This window comes from Schistocerca serialis, chromosome 2, assembly GCF_023864345.2.
Source record: "Schistocerca serialis cubense isolate TAMUIC-IGC-003099 chromosome 2, iqSchSeri2.2, whole genome shotgun sequence".
Lineage (NCBI taxonomy): Eukaryota > Metazoa > Arthropoda > Insecta > Orthoptera > Acrididae > Schistocerca > Schistocerca serialis.
Window position 1 is genome coordinate 1,163,389,566 of NC_064639.1, and position 21,443 is coordinate 1,163,411,008.

At 40.9% G+C, this 21,443-nt stretch overlaps 1 protein-coding gene across 1 annotated transcript in view; it reads left to right on the top strand.

The window, feature by feature from the left end:
* Positions 1-21,443, top strand: part of LOC126458635 (cytochrome P450 9e2-like) — an 85,731-nt gene that overhangs the window by 53,394 nt on the left and 10,894 nt on the right. Inside the window, exons 4-5 of the mRNA XM_050095803.1 lie at positions 20,897-21,105; positions 21,204-21,396. Of these exons, the coding sequence (XP_049951760.1) occupies positions 20,897-21,105; positions 21,204-21,396 (402 nt within the window). The remainder of the gene's footprint in view (positions 1-20,896; positions 21,106-21,203; positions 21,397-21,443) is intronic.

Consider the following 21,443-nt stretch of genomic DNA (forward strand, 5'->3'; position numbering starts at 1 on the left):
GAAGGCGTTCGATACAGTTCCTCACTGTCGCCTGATAAACAAAGGAAGAGCCTACGGAATATCAGACCAGCTGTGTGGCAAGATTGAAGAGTTTTTAGCAAACAGAACACAGCATGTTGTTCTCAATGGAGAGACGTCTACAGACGTTAAAGTAACCTCTGGCGTACCACAGGGGAGTGTTATGGGACCATTGCTTTTCACATAATATATAAATGACCTAGTAGATAGTGTCGGAAGTTCCATGCGGCTTTTCGCGGATGATGCTGTAGTATACAGAGAAGTTGTAGCATAAGAAAATTGTAGCGAAATGCAGGAAGATCTGCAGCGGATAGGCACTTGGTGCAGGGAGTGGGAACTGACCCTTAACATAGACAAATGTAATGTATTGCGAATACATAGAAATAGGATCATTTGTTGTATGATTATATGATAGCGGAACAAACACTGGTAGCAGTTACTTCTGTAAAATATCTGGGAGTATGCGTGCGGAACGATTTGAAGTGGAATGATCATATAAAATTAATTGTTGGTAAGGCGGGTACCAGGTTGAGATTCATTGGGAGAGTCCTTAGAAAATGTAGTCCATCAACAAACAAGGTGGCTTACAAAACTCTCATTCGACCTATACTTGATTATTGCTCATCAGTGTGGGATCCGTACCAGGTCGGGTTGACAGAGGAGATAGAGAAGATCCAAAGAAGAGCGGCGCGTTTCGTCACAGGGTTATTTGGTAGGCGTGATAGCGTTACGGAGATGTTTAACAAACTCAAGTGGCAGACTCTGCAAGAGAGGCGCTCTGCATCGCGGTGTAGCTTGCTGTCCAGGTTTCGAGAGGGTCCGTTTCTGGATGAGGTATCGAATATTTTGCTTCCCCCTACTTATACCTCCCGAGGAGATTGCGAATGTAAAATTAGAGAGATTCGAGCGCGCACGGAGGCTTTTCGGCAGTCGACCTTCCCGCGAACCATACGCGACTGGAACATGAAAGGGAGGTAATGACAGTGGCACGTAAAGTGCCCTCCGCCCACACTGTTGGGTGGCTTGCGGAATATAAATGTAGATGTAGATGTATAAGATATGCGAGAGAAAATTGTCAGAGCATGTGCTTCGATAAGTGCCGATGTGATAAGGAATACCACTCAATCCGTGATAAGACGTGATACCAATGGTCAGCACTTCGAACACCTTCTGTAAATGGACGTTCATGCCACCTTTGTGACCTTCGTTGGCGTTCAAAGACCTTACTGTTGCACATCATTGGATTCGTCTCGATAGCCACTATCAGAAAATAAGTACCAAACTGTAGCATCCCATTTAAAAAAACAAAGTTGACCTTCATATCCCTGAAGCGACCCCACCTAGCAACAAAACACCAACGTCATATTCTGGCCCCCGTTGTCCCATGCCACTTTTGTCCCACAAGCTTTTCAGCTCCTCTCATACTTTCGGAGTTGTTCTTGGTGGCAACAGTCAGTGACTCGCCCTGTATTGCGCAGTACTAGGCGCACACAGACAGGTCTCGCCCCCACTGCCCCGTGGCAGCGCGCCGCCTCGTTCAACGGCGGAACTCGGCTGTCAGAGTTGCCGCACCGTCGTCTTCGGTCTGACAAAGGGAGGCCACGACGTTGGGATTTACTTCAAACTTTGTACACCTTTAGGAGGCCATTAAAACAAAGTAATGTGCAATTAGTAAGGTGCTCTACTGCGGCAATTTCGAGAAAATCTCAAGAGAAGTTTCACGCGTCTATTTTGTGCTTATTTCTCTGTGCGTAGAAGCCGGACGTTAGAGTTCCTGTTGGTCAAGTAATTAGTGTTCGAGCTTCGTAAGATGAATGAATACGACGCCAAGGTTCGACTCCCGCTGAAAAGTAATTACGAATCATTTTTTTTAATCACTGGTCATATTGTTTACGTTTCATGACATTCGAGAAGTAATTTAACGAAACAAATCACGGTATTTGCATGCAGTATTTGCATCAACTTTCAATTTATGTTTCCCATGTCTGTATGTCAAATACCATCCAGCAACGTGTCATGTCGAGAACACGTCTCACGAGTAATTGTACGTTGCTCTTGTGGTCTGGCACATTGTGACTTACTACAGGGTGATTCAAAAAGAATACCACAACTTTAGGAATTTAAAACTCTGCAACGACAAAAGGCAGAGCTAAGCACTATCTGTCGGCGAATTAAGGGAGCTGTAAAGTTTCATTTAGTTGTACATTTGTTCGCTTGAGGCGCTGTTGACTAGGCGTCAGCGTCAGTTGATGCTAAGATGGCGACCGCTCAACAGAAAGCTTTTTGTGTTATTGAGTACGGCAGAAGTGAATCGACGACAGTTGTTCAGCGTGCATTTCGAACGAAGTATGGTGTTAAACCTCCTGGTAGGTGGTGTATTAAACATTGGTATAAACAGTTTACAGAGAATGGGTGTTTGTGCAAAGGGAAAAGTTCTGGACGGCCGAGAACGAGTGATGAAAATGTAGCACGCATCCAGCAAGCATTTGTTCGCAGCCCAGGAAAATCGACTCGCAGAGCTAGCATACAGCTGCAAATTCCACAATCAACTGTATGGAGAGTCCTACGAAAAAGGTTAGTTATGAAACCTTATCGTCTGAAATTGGTTCAAGCACTGTCTGCAGCTGATAATATTAAAAGAATCGATTTCTGTGATTTTATCCTTGCTCAAGTGGAAACAGATGAATCTTTCGTTTCAAAGATTGTGTGTAGTGATGAAGCAACTTTCCACACTAACGGGAAAGTCAACCGGCACAATGTCTGTATATGGGGCACTGAGAATCCGCGGGAAACAACTCAGTATGAACGTGACTCGCCTAAGGTGAACGTTTTCTGTGCCATTTCAGCCAATAAAGTTTTTGGTCCCTTTTTCTTCGAAGGTGCTACTGTAACTGGACTACAGTATCTGGAGATGTTAGAGAATTGGCTGTTCCCTCAGCTCGAACAAGAAGCACAACAATTCATATTTCAGCAGGATGGAGCGCCACCACATTGGCACTTATCTGTCCGTAACTACCTGAACGTCAACTACCCGAGGCGATGGATCGGCCGCCAGGCAGCCCGTGACAGAGCACGTCATCACTGGCCTCCAAGAAGCCCTGATCTTACCCCCTGCGATTTTTTCTTATGGGGGTATGTTAAGGATATGGTGTTTCGGCCACCTCTCCCAGCCACCATTGATGATTTGAAACAAGAAATAACAGCAGCTATCCAAACTGTTACGCCTGATACGCTACAGAGAGTGTGGAACGAGTTGGAGTATCGGGTTGATATTGCTCGAGTGTCTGGCGGGGGCCATATTGAACATCTCTGAACTTGTTTTTGAGTGAAAAGAAATCTTTTTAAATACTCTTTGTAATGACGTATAACAGGTTATATTATGTTTCTTTCACTAAATACACAATTTTAAAGTTGTGGTATTCTTTTTGAATCACCCTGTATATTACTGATTTTAATGACGTCATTCGTATCATATTTATCGAGGTTTGACTTGGGCTTTCCAAGCCTGTACCGCGTCCTTGAAAATTTAATTACAAATAGTAAATAGTCTGATAACATACTAAATTCACTACTTCATGAAAATGCACGTGGTACCTAAGTGTAATGGGTAGTGCGCGCAACAACGGGCGGCAGAGTGCTGTCGTGGCATTTCTGCCTAGTATGTTTATGAGACTAGGGTTCAAGTCTCCGCTGTGGCAAAAATTGTAATGCGTATCTTCAGTTTCCATCATTATCATCGATAAAGATGAGACTCAAATCTAATCGTAAGAACCAGAGATCGCCTACATTTGTGTTACAGGATTTCCCCATTACATCCAACGGTGGACTGCTATTCCAATCCGAGAGGGCCTCGGCGATAGTGACGATCAAGGGGAAAATAAGCTAAACGTATGAAGTCTGTGTCAAAGAGGGACAGGGACTTTGGTAGTCGGTGCAACAATGCTACCTATTGTTGTGCGCTGGTGTAATCCTAAGCATTCCTATCTAAAAAGCAAAGAGACCTTGTTTCAAGTCCTGGCCGTAGCATAAATTTTAATACATATCTTCAGATTAAATCATTATCATAAGACATAAGCGTTAATGAGATTCAAACCGTCGCCCCGCCCACGACCATCTCGCAAAGCGCGAACGCTAACCGCTTGACCACACCGACTTCCTACGTTCGGCTCTTTCACATAGATATATCAGTTACATAATAGAGGCTAAAAACTTTTCTTGCGATTTCCTCGGAGTCGGATTACAAAAGGTGTGCGAAGTTTGAAGTAAATCCTTAATGACAACGTTGAGGCCTCCCCTTGTGAGAAAAACGAGGAGATCACAGGAATCCACGCATTATCCAGCTGTTAGCTGCTGTCATGGTTTATCAGATTTTCCGCCTTGCCTATTTCCAATACTGGGTCACTAAAATATGTTGTTGTGGTCAGAATTAGTGTTTTATCATACGCCATTGAATTTCCGGTGGAGATGCAATGTTCAGCAACAGCAGAGTCCTCGGTTGCAAAAGGCGAGTGCAACGTTGATGCAACTTTATTTCACCGTGCATACGGTCTGACCTCCACTCGCCATATGACACTGGCAACGTATTTTGTAAATTCTAACTTTCCACAACGACAAATTATCCTCGTAGCAACAGGGAGACAACCTTAAATGGTGGGGGGAAAACCGATTTACCCTAAAAATTACGGAGGATTCTTGCTATTTTACACGAAATATTGCCAACAAAGGGAAGAATATTTCAGATTTTTCAGGTGCGCTCTCCTCTTTATCCACTTCCTGGTTCTTGGCTTTAATTGATAGTGCCCTGTTAATCTGCCGGGTAGAATATCCAACTCCCCTGAACAGTCTTTAGGTGGGCGAGCACTTTCAATAGACTATGTGCATCTGAGACTGCTTGAGCTCTGTGTACAATGTTTTAAGAACGCTCATAGTTTGCGATGGATGATGACAACTCGATGATAAACTGAATGCCACAGAGAGCTATCACTCTTCTGTTTAACGAAAATGTCCAGGAAAGGTAAACAACCACATTTCTCTAATTCCATAGTGAACCAGAGGTTCTTATGAAAGGAGGTGATGTTAGAAGTCCATTAATATATGGTCTCCATGTGGCCACACTATGAAAGTATCTTCTACATACACTATGTGATCAAACGTATCCGGACACCTGGCTGAAAAGAAGTTCGTGGCGCTCTCCATCAGTAAGGCTGGAGTTCAGTATGGTGTTGGCCCACCCTTAGCCTTGATGACAGCTTCCACTCACGCAGGCATACGTTCAATCAGGTGCTGGAAGTTTTCTAGGGGAATCACAGTCCAAACTGCACAGAGTGCTGCCCTGAGGAGAGGTATCGCTGTCGCTCGGTGAGGCCTGGCACGAAGTCGGCGTTCCAAAACATCCCAAAGTTGTTCTACAGGATTCAGGTCAAGACTCTGTGCAGGTCACTCCATTACACGAATGTCATTGTCGTGTAACCACTACGCCACAGGCCGTGCATTTGAAGAGGTGCTCGATCGTGTTGAAAGATGCAATCGCCATCCCCGAACTGCTCTTCAATAGTGGAAAGCAAGAAGGTGCTTAAGGCATCAGTGTAGGCCTGTGCTGTGATAGTGGCGGGCGCGCAAAACAACAAGAGGTACAAGCCCCCTCCACGAAAAACATGGCTACACCATAACACCAACGCCTCCGAATTTTACTATTGGCACTACACCCTGGCAGATGACGTTCACCAAATTGTGTACTGTGAATCGTTCAATCGTCCAACGTTTACGGTCCTTACACCAAGCGAGGCGTCGTTTGGCATTCACCGGCGTGATATGTGGCTTACGAGCAGCCACTCGACCATGAAATCGAAGTTTTCTCACCTCCCGGCTAACTGTCATAGTACTTGCAGTTGATCCTGGTGCAATTTGGAATTCCGGTGTGATGGTCTGGATAGGTGTCTGTCTATTACACATTACGATCCCCTTCAACTGTCGGTGGTGTCTGTCAGTCAAGAGACGAGATAGGCCTGTACGGTTTTGTGATGTACGTATCCCTTCACGTTTCCACTTCACTATCATATCGGAAACAGTGGACCTAGGGATGTGTAGGAGTGAGGAAATCACGCGTACAGACGTATGACGCAAATGACAACCAATCACCTGACCACGATTTAAGTCCGTGAGTTTCGCGGAAAGCCCCATTCTGTTCTCTCGCGATGTCTAATGACTACTTTGGTTGCTGATATGGAGTACCTGGGAGTAAGTGGCAGTACATTGTACATAATATGAGAAACGTTTGTTTTTGTGGGTGTCCGGATACTTTTGATCACGTAGTGTACCTACAAAATAAAGTTGGTTTAAGATCTGTTGATTCAAGCTCTCTCTCCTCAATGATCTCCACACAAATGTTGAACGCCAGGGAAGACACAGGGCTACCCATGGCGACGCCGTCAGTCTGATCAAAATATTCATGGTTGAACATACAGCAAAAGTTGAGGGAAACAAAACAAAAGTGAGGAAAATCACACAAGAACAAAGCCTGGACGTTCTCCTGAAACTTATTACCAATTCGTAGAAAGAATTTGCGAGAGGGGCCTTTCAAAAAAGTGATATAATACGAAAGTTAATTAAACGGTGCGAACTATTTAGACAGATGATCCGCATTGTGTTGGTTAAACAGGCCGAGTTTCGTATAAAATGTAAGCATTTACCCACCAGTGTCCTCAGCAAGGACATTTGTTATTATGGAAGAATGGAGTTTACAAAATACGTTGCCAGTGTGGTACGGTTTATAGAGGTCAGACCGCATGCACTGTGGAAGAATGTTGCATTTAACATAGATTCGAGGGAGTGTCATAAAAAAATAATTTTTGGCCACGGCAACGTCTGTTTGGGATCCCACTACTGAAAATACGCATGGCGGAAAATCTGATGAACGGCGGCAGCGGCTACCAGCTGGCTAATGCGTGGAATCCCCTCCTCTCCACAATTTGCTCAAACTGAAGGCGACAGAGCGCGCCGACGCACGCGGCGAGCGGCGACCCGAGGACAGCCGACTGTGAGTTCTGCGGCTGCACGAGCGAGGGCGCTGCGGTCCGTCTGTCAACGTGATTCAGACGCATGCGCGGAATACTCACAGTCTGACATATATTGCGGAATGAAGGAGACGTTTTCGTCAGTCTTCGATGGTTCACGTGTGGATTACTACCTGGTGCCAAGTTCAAATATCGTGGAGTGTAGGTGACGATGACCGCCTGTAAGCTAGAAATTTCTCCGAACGCTCCCTTAGCAGAGAAAATTTTAAAATTCAGGAAGCTCGTAGCTTTGCGTCAAATAAACGATGAGGTCATTACAGACGGAGCACTTGTTCTGGTACGACAAGGTTGGATGAAGAAATTGGCATCGGCTTTTAAAAAAAAAATATCCTGGTTTCCGTCTTCATCGATTTAGGGAAAGCACAGAAACGCTAAATCTGAATGGCCAACACAGGTATTTGAACCCCACTTCTCCCGAATGCGAGACCAGTTTGCTAACCACGCGCTACCTTGCCCAGTAGGTGGGAACGAAGTCTGCCATAACCTCGATGAATAAAGCATCCCAGCAGTCCCCTCAAACGATTTGCGGGAACCGCCAGAAATCTTGCTCATGGTTATCAGACTGCTATTTGGTCTTCCCTCCCCTAAAATACGAGTACATTGTCTTAACTACCTTGTTTGGTGCACTCTCCAGAGCCTGAAGTGAAACATTGAGGCTTTCATGTCAATACTGTCTCAGCTAGCAAACTTTGGCATTGCGGCATTGAAATTGGTGATTCTGAAACTGTGCCATTTGAAACATCCCCTTAGAAAAATTAATGAATTACTGTGCTGATAAACCTCTTACATTATTTGATTTTCAAACAGCTGAGCAGAGCTGAACGTACTCAGACATTTCATTCTTTGCCTATTCTGATCAACACTAAACTGACAAACAACATTTTTAGCGCAACGCAATCTGACTTTCAATAATCCCTACAAAAGAATGGCCCTGACTAACATTAACCTATACCTTTCACAAATCACTTACCTCACAAAAATCTTCGTTACTCGTACTACTGCAATACAGCGAGCACCACTACTGCCACCTAAATAGAAGATTCAAACTACTGAAGGCACTAACTACTGATAGGCATAGTTAGCAAATGAAAGATTTTGATAGAGAGCAAACAATGTATTTATTTTAATAGTGTTCAAATGGTTCAAATGGCTCTGAGCACTATGGGACTTAACATCTATGGTCATCAGTCCCCTAGAACTTAGAACTACTTAAACCTAACTAACCTAAGGACAGCACACAACACCCAGCCATCACGAGGCAGAGAAAATCCCTGACCCCGCCGGGAATTGTTCAAAAGTCATAATATATACAGGGTGTTACAAAAAGGTACGGCCAAACTTTCAGGAAACATTCCTCACACACAAATAAAGAAAATATGTTATGTGGACACGTGTCCAGAAACGCTTAATTTCCATGTTAGAGCTCATTTTAGTTTCGTCAGTATGTACTGTACTTCCTTGATTCACCGCCAGTTGGCCCAATTGAAGGAAGGTAATGTTGACTTCGGTGCTTGTGTTGACATGCGACTCATTGCTCTACAGTACTAGCATCAAGCACATCAGTACGTAGCATCAACAGGTTAGTGTTCATCACGAACGTGGTTTTGCAGTCAGTGCAATGTTTACAAATGCGGAGTTGGCAGATGCCCATTTGATGTATGGATTAGCACGGGGCAACAGCCGTGGCGCGGTACTTTTGTACCGAGACAGATTTCCAGAACGAAGGTGTCCCGACAGGAAGACGTTCGAAGCAATTGATCGGCATCTTAGGGAGCACGGAACATTCCAGCCTATGACTCGCGACGGGGGAAGACCTAGAACGACGAGGACACCTGCAATGGACGAGGCAATTATTCGTGCAGTTGACGATAACCCTAATGTCAACGTCAGAGAAGTTGCTGCTCTACAAGGTAACGTTGACCACGTCACTGTATGGAGAGTGCTACGGGAGAACCAGTTGTTTCCGCACCACGTACAGCGTATGCAGGCATTATCAGCAGCTGATTGGCCTCCATGGGTACACTTCTGCGAATGGTTCATCCAACAATGTGTCAATCCTCATTTCAGTGCAAATGTTCTCTTTACAGATGAGGCTTCATTCCAACTTGATCAAATTGTAAATTTTCACAATCAACATGTGTGCGCTGACGAGAATCCGCACTCAATTGTGCAATCACGTCATCAACACAGATTTTCTGTGAACATTTGGACAGGCATTGTTGGTGATGTCTTGATTGGGCCCCATGTTCTTCCACCTACGCTCAATGGAGCACGTTATCATGATTTCATACGGGATACTCTACCTGTGCTGCTGGAACATGTGCCTTTACAAGTACGACACAACATGTGGTTCATGCACGATGGAGCTCCTGCACATTTCAGTCCAAGTGTTCGTACGCTTCTCAACAACAGATTAGGTGACCAATGGATTGGTAGAGGCGGACCAATTCCATGGCATCCACGCTCTCCTGACCTCAACCCTCTTGACTTTCATTTATGGGGGCATTTGAAAGCTCTTGTCTACACATCCCCGGTACCAAATGTAGAGACTCTTCGTGCTCGTATTCTGGACGGCTGTGATACAATACGCCATTCTCCAGGGCTGCAACAGCGCATCAGGGATTCCATGCGACGGAGGGTGGATGCATGTATCCTCGCTAACGGAGGACATTTTGAACATTTCCTGTAACAAAGTGTTTGAAGTCACGCTGGCACGTTCTGTTGCTGTGTGTTTCCATTCCATGATTTAAGTGATTTGAAGAGAAGTAATAAAATGAGCTCTAACATGGAAAGTAAGCGTTTCCGGACAGAGATCCACATAACATATTTTCTTTCTTTCTTTGTGTGTGAGGAATGTTTCCTGAAAGTTTGGCCGTACCTTTTTGTAACACCCTGTATAGCAGTTCATGACACCCAGTCTTATAAATTTACTGTCTCTGATGGACTCACGTCCAGATCATCTGCTCTCAAAACTCCGCCATTTCTCTCCCCACATCCACCACTGCTGGCGGCTCACCTCCAACTGAGCAACGCTACACGCTGTTAACATCCAACTGCCCAACACTACAATGCCAACCAGCCACAGACTGCACACAGCACACCCAGTGGTTTTCATACAGAGCGATACATGGCGTTACCAACATAAAAACCTAAACAGCCTTCTTACATAGCCCACATGCTCCCCACAAAAAATTTTACAAATTGTTTTGGGCAGTGGCCAATACAAATTTGAAAAAAATTTTCATAATTACAATAACAAAGATATCAAATGCACACACTTATTGATACAATGTTGGTCAAGAGCTAAAATTTTCTCACAGTCCAGAAAGACAGTCCTGATCATTCATCACAGTAAAATTGCAGTGTTTTTCTCAAAGTCTGAGTAGTAAAAGAAAATGCACACAGAAGTAGTGGGTTTCCATGCAGTCTTGAAGAAGTAGTGTAGTCCTTCCAACAGAAAGACAGTGCTGACTCTTGACATGCAGACAGGTAATGGGCCACAACAGAGCAAATCCACAGCAGAGTCAGTCAGAGTTGAAGAATATTGGTAGGTAGGTCATCACAGAGCAGACCACTGTAGTCCTGTTAGAGATTACGGTATTGGTGGGCCACCAGAGGTGTAGACCCACTGCAGTCCTTGCAGAAATAATGGTATTGGTGGGTCATCAAAGGTGCAGACCCACTGTAGTCCTTGTAGAGACGGCCAGCAGCCATCTGTTGCGACTGTGCAGGTGCACAATCACCATCAAAGAGTCTTGCGGAGAATACAGCAAGTCCATAAACCACCACTTGTCCACTCACAAAAAAATTTTTTTTTGAAATGTCCTTAGAACCAGCAATGCTGTTAATCAGTCCCTCGCCGAATTATTAACACACGTCCAAACACTAACAGTCCTCTTTTTTTCACATATTGTTCATATACTATGACATGTGAAATGTGTACAGTGACAGGAAACTTAATTTGAAGAACTCGTGTCTATATAATTATAAATTTACAACATAAGAATATAGTTACAAAGGTAAAATGTACATCACTAAAGAATGTAACAACACAGATAACATTTGTACTAATACAGGCTTTACAAAAGAATATAAATAGACATATACATCAGTGTTACAGGAATTATGACATAAGTAAATAAATAAAATAATGAGAATACTTTTTGAAACATTAATTTCACACATAAGAATTGAAACAGAACAGAATTAATAATGTGAAACATCTTTACAAAGAAAATGACATATTATTGGAAAAATTCTACAACATAACTCTCATCAGATAAACACATAAAGACAGGAAGAACACAAATACACAAGGGTACACAAACACATAGCGGAATAACATAAAAGGAAAGGACAGGGTTTGTTTTACTGCAGTATTTTGCAAACAAAACTTTCTTTACTTCTTGGAGATCTCCCTTCGTTCTTCATTATTTCCAAAAAGTCCTATCTATACCTGCTTTCTGTACTTTTTTCGTATAACTCCTCAATGCATTTCTTCCAATTCATCGCAACTCATTCTCTTATACAGTCTACCCCCTCTTAAGCTAACGTAAATCTACTGAGCTCAGATGCATAAACTAAGGGACGAGGCAATGCAGCAGCACAAAACAATTATACAAACAGCATGAAAAAAATGTAAATTGGCAAAGCTAGCAGCAGTAAATCTAAATTAGCAAAGTAAATGCAATTTTACAACTAATATAAGGCAATGTGCAGAAAACAAGATAAATAAATCAGTAGTGAAACTGGCTTAACAGAGTAATACAAAGTGAACTTCAGTAGCACTATGCCTGGAAAACAGCAGCAGCAAATGCAATAACTTATATCTAATCATGACAAAGCTCAAGCAGAGAAAATATTACAGTAAATATGGCCATGTCTAATACCTATGTCACATCTTAACACTAGGCTGATGCATCACGATAAGTTACTCTACAAAACAAGTTACCCAGTCATTGACAAAAATTATGTATGCAATTCCTATGAAGGGAAGTGTCTTTTTGTGCTCCCTCGTCTTTTTTTTTAAGTAGATCATATATATATATATATATATATATATATATATATATATATATATATATATAAAGCAACATATGAAATGTCTTCACTAGGCAAATGACGTCTCCAAAGGCAAAAAAAATTCTCATCTAGAAAGATAATAGATGTAATATGTTTCTCATCATTTCATTAGGCATTTTAGTAAATATCATAAATTAAGAGCTCCACAGTGTAATCATGTGTTTTCAAGTTTGAGCATGTCGTATTTGTGATGCTTTCTACAAAGAAATGTCAATAGCGAGGATAATGGCCTCTTTTTTTCTCCACCTAATGGCTTTCTTTTTTTCAGGCAACTATCTCTCAGCTGGGCGCGCAAAACGCATTACGTCAACGTCACTTACCTTTCTCACCGAAATATTTACGACAGCAGTTTCCGCTACAGTGACAGCCTCATATAAAAATTTCACAGGTCGAGAATTTGCGTTACAAATGTGTAGAAACAAAATCCTGTAAATTTAACAGTGTACAAAAAAATTTCGCCAGCATTGTGATAGATTCACACATATACACACATTTCATAACTCTTAAAGTACGATTCTTGGTTTCCAACATCCTTTTTCACAAACCAGTGTCCCTAACCACTACTCATTATTCCTTACTTTATTACATATACATATTAGTAGACACTTCAATATTTCATCATAATAAATACATAGCATAATCAAATTCCTCATATAGCATCAGCTTATTGATCATAAACATACGTCAACAGCATAATGCACATTGTCATCATAATAATAACATCATAAAAACTCAGCCAAATCTCAAAAGCGTCGTAGCTGTCTGCAATAATTCCAAAATGTAAAAAAATTCTCTGCTCATTTCAGTAGTGTCACCTTCCTCAATCATACTTTGAAATCGTGATCCCATACCAAACACATCATTCAAAGCTCTCATAGTATCACAATGGTTCCGAAAAAATATGAACAGTTCACACAGTACAGACTATATACAATTTCATAAGTCTGAAGTTTTCCAATTGTGTAATTACATAAACATCTGTCAATGATGTAGTAAAGAAAATGTTTGTCTCTCTCAGTTAAATGATCAGATAGCTGTGTAATTTATGTGTTAGAGAAATATGGTACCGATGTGTAAAGTTGTATAAGCAAATACCATATTAGCTAGGGCTCCTTGTGCTTGCTACACACATGGTACACAAAGTAAGCGTGTACCCCCTGAGAATTAATGTAATTATACCCTCAGGTGTTACAGATTACAGCAATGGAATGAAATGTATCACCAAAAACTTTCTTTGTAATTCAAAAATCTTTAAAAATAAATGTTTTAAGTACAAAATTAATCACTCAAATACGTGTACTGCCGCGCTAAATTGTGCGCCTTGTTGTAACATATTCTCTGTCGTTACTTAAGGGTAAAAAATGTGCCAAGTGTCGTAATTATCGTCGTCCGTAAGCAAAGTTCTGTGGAAGTCAATGTACTTACCTCGTAATAAACAAAAGCGAAATGCTATGCGTATAGATTTCGTAGTTATTACGTACAGTACCGTGATCAAGAAAGTACTACACTGTAACGTATTGTTGTGCTACAAAAAAGGCTGTCTCATTGTAGCAATACCACAAAAGTTACTACTAAAACATGTTTTACATTCCAGAAGAATTCAGAAAAACTGTGCAGATATAAAGCAGATACAGCACAAAAGCAACAATGTAAATTGTGTCACACATTAGTATTTTCGTGATATAATCATGTAGCTGTCAAAGAAACCAAATACTAAGTCATCTTTAATCTCACAGAAAGTACTTCAAATAAAGAATGTCTTTTCAAGTAGACCAAAACGTTGCATTAAAATCTCATTAGCAGTATATGTTCTAAGTATGTAAGCCTTATATTCATTACGTAATAGTGCAACTAACAAGCAAGAATATACACATACACAGTAACACTGTGTCCTCTGTTCACTATCACTATGCAGTGGTAATAACTGTCTAAATATGTTCCCTATGTTCTAGACTGGATAGTTAACTTCAAAACATTGTTGCATGATAACAGTTTCTAAGTGTGACAAAGCGTACTAGTAGCGTGAAGTGAAAAATTTTATGGCAAAGACTAAGTTAAAAAGCAGATTATCTTTCAATAAACGGTTTTACGTGTGAAATGTGGTGCAATCCTTTACTCTTCCTGGTACGCAGAGTTTCAACTTCGACGCAATTATCATGTGGTATAAATCGGATTCTGTAAGGTCCATTGTAAATCAGAAAGAATTTGTGACTCAAGTGTTTCTTCTTATATGACAATGAATGAGCTTTAATGAGAACTTTCTAACCAACATATAATTTATTTGCATTTGCTTTACCGTGTAGTTTTCTCCTTTTGTCTGCTGCAGATTTTATATTTTTAATAGCCAAATCAATTATGTCTTTGTGTCGAAGTTTACGTGTATTCGGGAAAGGTACAAGCTCTCCGAATCTGTTCGGTGGTTCTTCATTCTTCAGTGCAAGAGTAGGTGGTAAAGCAGTGGAGTCATGAGGCATTTCATTCAGCACGTTTTGAAATAAGTGTAAATATCTGTCCCAATGCTGTTGCTTTCTGTGACAGTAAAGTCTGCAAAAATTATTGATTTCTTTCATAATCCGTTCAGACGGGTTACAATGTGGTGAGTACAATGAAATAGAAACAGGTTTGATTTTATGGTTCCGAAGCATGCGGGAGCAAACAGCAGATTTGAATTGTGGTTCGTTATCTGAAATGACTTTACTACCATGTCCAACTTCACGTAAGAAATTTTTAACAAAGGCGTTGGATACAGACCGTCCAGTGGCTTTACGTAACGGAGTGAAAGAAACAAATTTTGAAGTAAGTTCAACAGCGACTAGAACGTACGAAAATACATTCGATGTTCTGACAAGGGGTCCCAAGAGATCAACAGTAGCAAATTCTTTTAATTGAGATGGAATGATAGGAAACAACGGAGCACGATGTGAGATAGTAGATGGTTTCGCCTTTTGACAAAGTTTACAAATAGACAAGACTCTTCGAATTCTCTTTTCCATATTGTTAAAATAACAAGTCGTTCGAAGAATATGACATTTTCGTGGACCAAAATGTGCGCAGCTGAAATGAATGTACCAAATAAGCTTATTAACAAAATCGTCTGGACATAAAGTACCCATAGCTTGTCCTCAACAGTGCAGCGTTTGAAGAATATGTTGTTTCTAACCAGATAATAATGCCGAATCTGGGTGTGTGTCTTTTCATGCCATTTACTTTTGCTGTCTCTCCAAATCGGATCTTTATCTTGTTCATGGGCAATGTCCTTTAAAGGTGTGGTGATGAAGTTTTCAAAGGCGACTTTCTGAATGAAAAGAATACTGAAATTTTTCTCTAGGTTGCCTTCTGTGTTACTTTTCTCAAGCCCAGCTGGTGCGCGTGACAGTGCGTCCGCAACAACGTTCTCCTTGCTGGGAATATAGACTATTGTGAAGTGGAATTCTTGCATAAACAATGCCCAATGTTTTAATCTGCCATAATTTAATTTTGAAGACATAAGAAATTGTAGTGCGCGATGATCACTGTATAATTTTACGTACTTACCAGAAAGAAAGAAACGGAATTTGTTAAATGCCCAAACGATAGCTAAAGCTTCTAGTTCAGTAACGGAATAATTTTTTTCAGATTTTGTTAACACTCGGCTAGCAAAAGCAATGGTTTTCTGAACAGTAGTGTCATTTTATATGGCTTCTTGAAATAAATGGACACCAAGACCAACTTGAGAAGAATCCGTGCTAAGGCAGAAAATCTTGTGACAGATCTGGATGAGCTAGTATTGACACGTTAAGTAGCAATTCTTTCAAAGAACTGAATTCCAACTGTGCTTGTTCGTTCCAGTTCCAAATAGTATTTTTTCCAGTGAGAGAACAAAGTTTTGGTGTAACTAGAATTTGCATATTCAGAAAACGACGGTAAAAGTTTACGAGACCTAGAAAACTGCGGACTTGTTTTTTTGTGGATGGAACTGGAATGGCTCTGCTTGCTTCTAACTTTTCAGGCTCCGGCTGAATGCCTTCAGAAGAAATAATATGTCCCAAAAACCTCACCTTTGACCTACTGAATTGAGACTTTTCCAAGTTAACTGTAATTCCAGATTCTGCAAAAATACGTAACAAACTGTTGAGGATGCGATTATGTTGTTCCCATGAGGCTTCTGCTATTAGAATATCATCCACATATAAGGTGATGTGACGTTTTAAGAAATCAGGTAATATGGAATTTAGCCCGCGAATGAACGATGCCGAAGAAATGTTCAAACCATAAGGAAGTTTCCGAAATTGATAATAAACGCCGAAACAAAGAAAAGCTGTGTATTTTCTACACTCTGGATGAAGTTCGATCTGATAAAAGCTGGAACTGAGATCAATAGAAGACAACACTTTTACACCATTAAAATTTTGAAGAAGTTCTTCCACCGTTTGCAGGCTGTCTGTTTCATGAATGATGATAGTATTGATTTGTCTCGATTCTAAGACAAGCCTGATCGATCCATTTTTCTTCTCAACAACATGTAATGGATTGTTGTATGAGCTTACTGCAGGCTCAATAATGCCCTCCTGAAGCATAGATTGTATTTCTGTTCTAACACGGTCCCCATAATGTGCTGGAATTACGTATGGTCTAACACAAAATTTAGTATGCTCACGAACACGAAATTGGTATTGAAATCCCTTGATTGTTCCTGTTTTGTGAGAAAAAACTGTGGAATGTGCTTGTAAAATCTCAAAAAGGTCCTGCCTATCAGCGTCATTACAGTTCTCAATTGTTTGAATTTTATACTGAATTAACTCATTAATATCAAATATGCCGTCGATATCATCCCTGTCAGTACTTGCAGAGTGATTGTTAGTGACTAGTTCCGTCGAAAATTCCGAACTGTTGTCTAACAGAAGGTAAAGCTGATTAATTTCCTCGTCATGGTTTGAGAGACAATCTTCAAATTTCAAAGCTATTGACTTACCTTCTTTCTCTAAACTTATTTCAGCATCGTGAAAGTTTAAGATTGCTCTGTATTCATTCAAAAAGTCTACTCCCAATATAATTTTCGTCGACAATAATGGAACAATAAGAAAGTTCATAGAGAAGCTGTGGCTTTGACAAAAGAATTCAAATTGGTTTGTTGGCGTACATCTACACTTTTTCCAAAGATTGCACCTTGTAATTTAATCTTACGCAACGGAAGTGTGGGGCAATCGTTCGATTTGTTGCATTTGCTAAAGGCTGTTTCACTAATTACTGAAACGGGACTGCCAGAGTCAAGTACTGCCATAAATTTTACGTCATTTACTGTAATGTGAATCACAGGATATGCAATGTTGTTATGTTTTACGTAATGTTTCTGGCGTAAGATGTCCCTAATGTCTTCCATTTATATGTAATTACTAGCCACGTCAGCTACGTCGTCAGCTTCATAAGTACGTTTTGTGGCTGCCAGCGGTCTGAGGCATTGCCTATTGTCTCTTTGTTGGCGCGCGTCGTTATTGGGATTTGGAGATCTAACTTCTACAAATTCACCTTTTCAAGAGGGCCCTGCCCTGTTTGAATCCCGCCAGTTCTGATGAAATTCAGGGCTATCGTTTTGTCGGTAGTTTACGTAGTTTTTTTTTGTCGGTCATGTGGTGGAGAATTTCTCCCGGAATCGTAACCGTAACCGTTGCGTCTGACGTTATTCTGTCTCTCTTGATAATAATTATTTTGGTTCCCATATTGTCTGTTTCTCTGATTGTCTCTGTGATAGTCATTACCGCGGAGAATTTCTCCCAGAATCGTAACCGTAACCGTTGCGTCTGACGTTATTCTGTCTCTCTTGATAATAATTATTTTCCCATATTGTCTGTTTCTCTGATTGTCTCTGTGATAGTAATTACCGCGGAGAGGTGATCTTTCCCTGTAATTATTACTACTCTGCCAACAGTTGTCATACGGGTTGTGTCTGTTTTGGTCACGATTTACGTTGTAAGAATAGCCTTGTCGTGTCCAGTTATTATTTCTTTCATCGCGGAGTTGTGACGGATGTGACCTGTAATTGTTGTGTTCCTGTTATCGCGTCCCGCGATTGTCAGTATCAATTTCCAGTTCTTATAACAGTCCCTGAAAAACTTCAATGTCGTTTTTGCAACGTCCTGCCAAAATAATATGTCGTAAATGTTCAGGCAAATTGATTAAGCAAATGCGGATGAGTTCTGAGGGGCTTGTATGGGTCTGACAGGTACTGACTCTTGTGCAACATGTCTTCAAAATATTTCACAACACTGGAAAATTCAGATTGTTCGAAATGTTTCATCATTATGATGCTATGTATTATTCGGTCTTGTGTAGCTTGAGACCAATATGCTGAGAGGAAGGCATGATAAAATTCTCCTTCACTGTGACAATCATAAATGACCGATCGCATTCTTCCAGCTGGTTCAGTCTCTAAATAGCCACATATCAGTTCTAATCTGTGCTCTAGTGACCAGTTGGGAGGAAAACAATGAGAGAATTAATGAAGTCACGCTTGTGGACGAATGTCGTTGCCGGAATTCTTAAATGTTTTGAATTTATGTGTAGTAATAAACAGCTTATAGTTAAAATCATGTCGGCGAGTCGCATGTCGGTCATTGTTGCGTCGTTTCGGCGGTTCCATCTCAAAATTCGGTGTACCTTACCAATTTCTTTCATAATTTCCGAAGTGCCCTGTGTTATTATTTTGTGGCTGTTCCGTATTTCTATGCCCCTCTTCCCGTATTGGATCGCGAGTGTCCTCTGAAATATGTAATACTTGTATTGCCTGTGCCAACTGATCTTTTACTTCCCAGATTTCTCTTTGGTGTTGCATATTAATTTGATTCTGATTTTGTTTGAATTTCCTAATTTGTTAGTACTCTTCTGTGTCATCAAAGACTACCGGTCTTGTGTCATTCAGATTATCATCTACCTTCGTAGATAAATTATTTAGCTGATCCGAAAGTTCGACTACTTCCTCTGATAATGAACCAATTTCCTCCATGTGTCTTTCTAAACCAATTTTCAGAGTATCTACTGTGTCCTTTAAGTTTTCCTGAGTTTTTGCAAGTAGCTTAACCTCATGATTTCATGAATAATAGTTAGCAGTTCTTTTATGGCTGCTTCGTGATTCTGTAATGCATTTTCATGCCGCGAGAAAATAGGTTGAAAATGCTCACAAATTTGTGTTTTTACGTCATTACAGACTTTTTGACATTTCGATTCGATGTTATGTAACTCAGTAGTTAAATCTTCACGTGTTTGTTCAAGCGTGGTGTCTAACTTTTGAAGATATTGTTCCATTGTGTCTAACTTTTGAAGATTTTGTTCCATTGTGTCTAACTTTCGAAGATTTTGTTCCATTGTGTCTAACTTTTGAAGCTTTTGTCCCATTTGTTGTATTAATTATAATAACAATGCACTGGTGTATGAAACATGTTCCTCAGTGTTTTTGGCAGTGAATTTGCACCAACAACATTCACATTTGGACAAGCAGAAAATGTGTCTTGACTTATTTGAGAAAACGGTGAGGACCCAAAACCTGAATCTACAGTATTTGCGAGATTGTGTCCTGTCATTTCGGATTCCTGAGGCGAGCTGCTGCCGACCGATCGATCGATAATGCTTCCCTGTTCACTAATTGTTTCACTGTCTACACCATTATTTGCAGCCCGCTCCATTTCCCTATGCACAATTACCAAATTACTACTTTGAACATTAGTTGATTCATTACATGGTGGCGCTAACACACTGCTTTCGTCTTCACTGTCATTTCTCAGTTTACTTTGGAGCCTAGTATTACGTTTTTCACACGCCATTATTGTCACAATATTTCACATGATAACACAGAAAAGCACAATTTGAAGAGCAAAATAAGAAAACACATTAACATAGCATTGAAAATAATATCTCATTAACTGCAAGCGCAGCTGCGAAATACTTGGTGCAAATGTACATGCATGCCACAACTGCTTTACTGTACAACAACTAAAACCTACAACTACAAAGGAATTTCTCTCTATAATTATGTGCTAGCAATAAACAATAGCTACACTAATTACAGAAACTACAAGAAAAATCAGAAGATTCCAGTGAGTTTTAGCAAAACGCGATCTGACTTTCAATAATCTCTACAAAAGAATGGCCCTGACTAACATTAACCTATACCTTTCACAAATCACTTACCTCACAAAAATCTTCGTTACTCGTACTACTGCAATACAGCTAGCGCCACTACTGCCAGCTAAATAAAAGATTCAAACTACTGAAGGCACTAACTACTGATAGGCATAGTTAGCAAATGAAAGATTTTGATAGAGAACAAACAATGTATTTACCTTAATAGTGTTCAAAAGCAGTTCATGACGTCCAGTCTTATAAATTTACTGTCTCTGATGGACACACGTCCAGATCATTCGCTCTCAAAATTCCGCCATCTCTCTCTCCACATTCACCACTGCTGGCGGCTCACCTCCAACTGCGATGTTAACATCCAACTGCCCAACACTACAATGGCGAACATTCCAACAATGCCAACCAGCCGCAGACTGCACACAGCACAGCCAGTGATTTTCATACAGAGCGCTACATGGCGTTACCAACATAGAAACCTAAACGGCCTACTTACACATTATTCATTCGCGATTGGATTTTTTTTATTTTTGTTTCTTTATTACTATTGACAAGAATTTTTATGATTTCAACTCGTAAGAATTGTCTCTATGTAATCATTACTCTTTCTGGTCCAGTTTGTTCCCAGAAGGAGAAGGTCCTAGCACTAGAGCTGAGGGACTTCTTCAGGCGTGTCACTAACGACGTGATTGCGACTACAGCGTTTGGTGTCAAAGTGGACTCATTGTCCGAACCTGACAACGAGTTCTTCACCACGGGCCGAGATCTGTCCAATATCAGCCCATTCGTCAGTTTCGGCTATTTTATATCTGCAAGGATGATGGAGGTTCGTAATATGTACCGTTTGTAAACTACGCAGGCATGTAGAGGCACTTTAGTTACAGTGTAGCAAAAGAATGATTTAATTTACTTTATGAACTTCAGATGCTGGGTATTCCCTTCTTCAGTCAGAAGGCGGTGAGTTTCTTCAAGTCTTTGGTGGTAGAGACAATTCAGACTCGAGAGAAGCAAGGAATCATCCGCCACGACATGATCCACCTGCTCATGCAGGCGCGCCGTGGCGAGTTGGCACCTGAGGACGGGCAGAAGAACGGCACCGCCGAGGGCAAACGCAGGTGTAAGTAGCCGGCAGGAGGAAGCGTTATGTTAAGAACAGCACTGGTC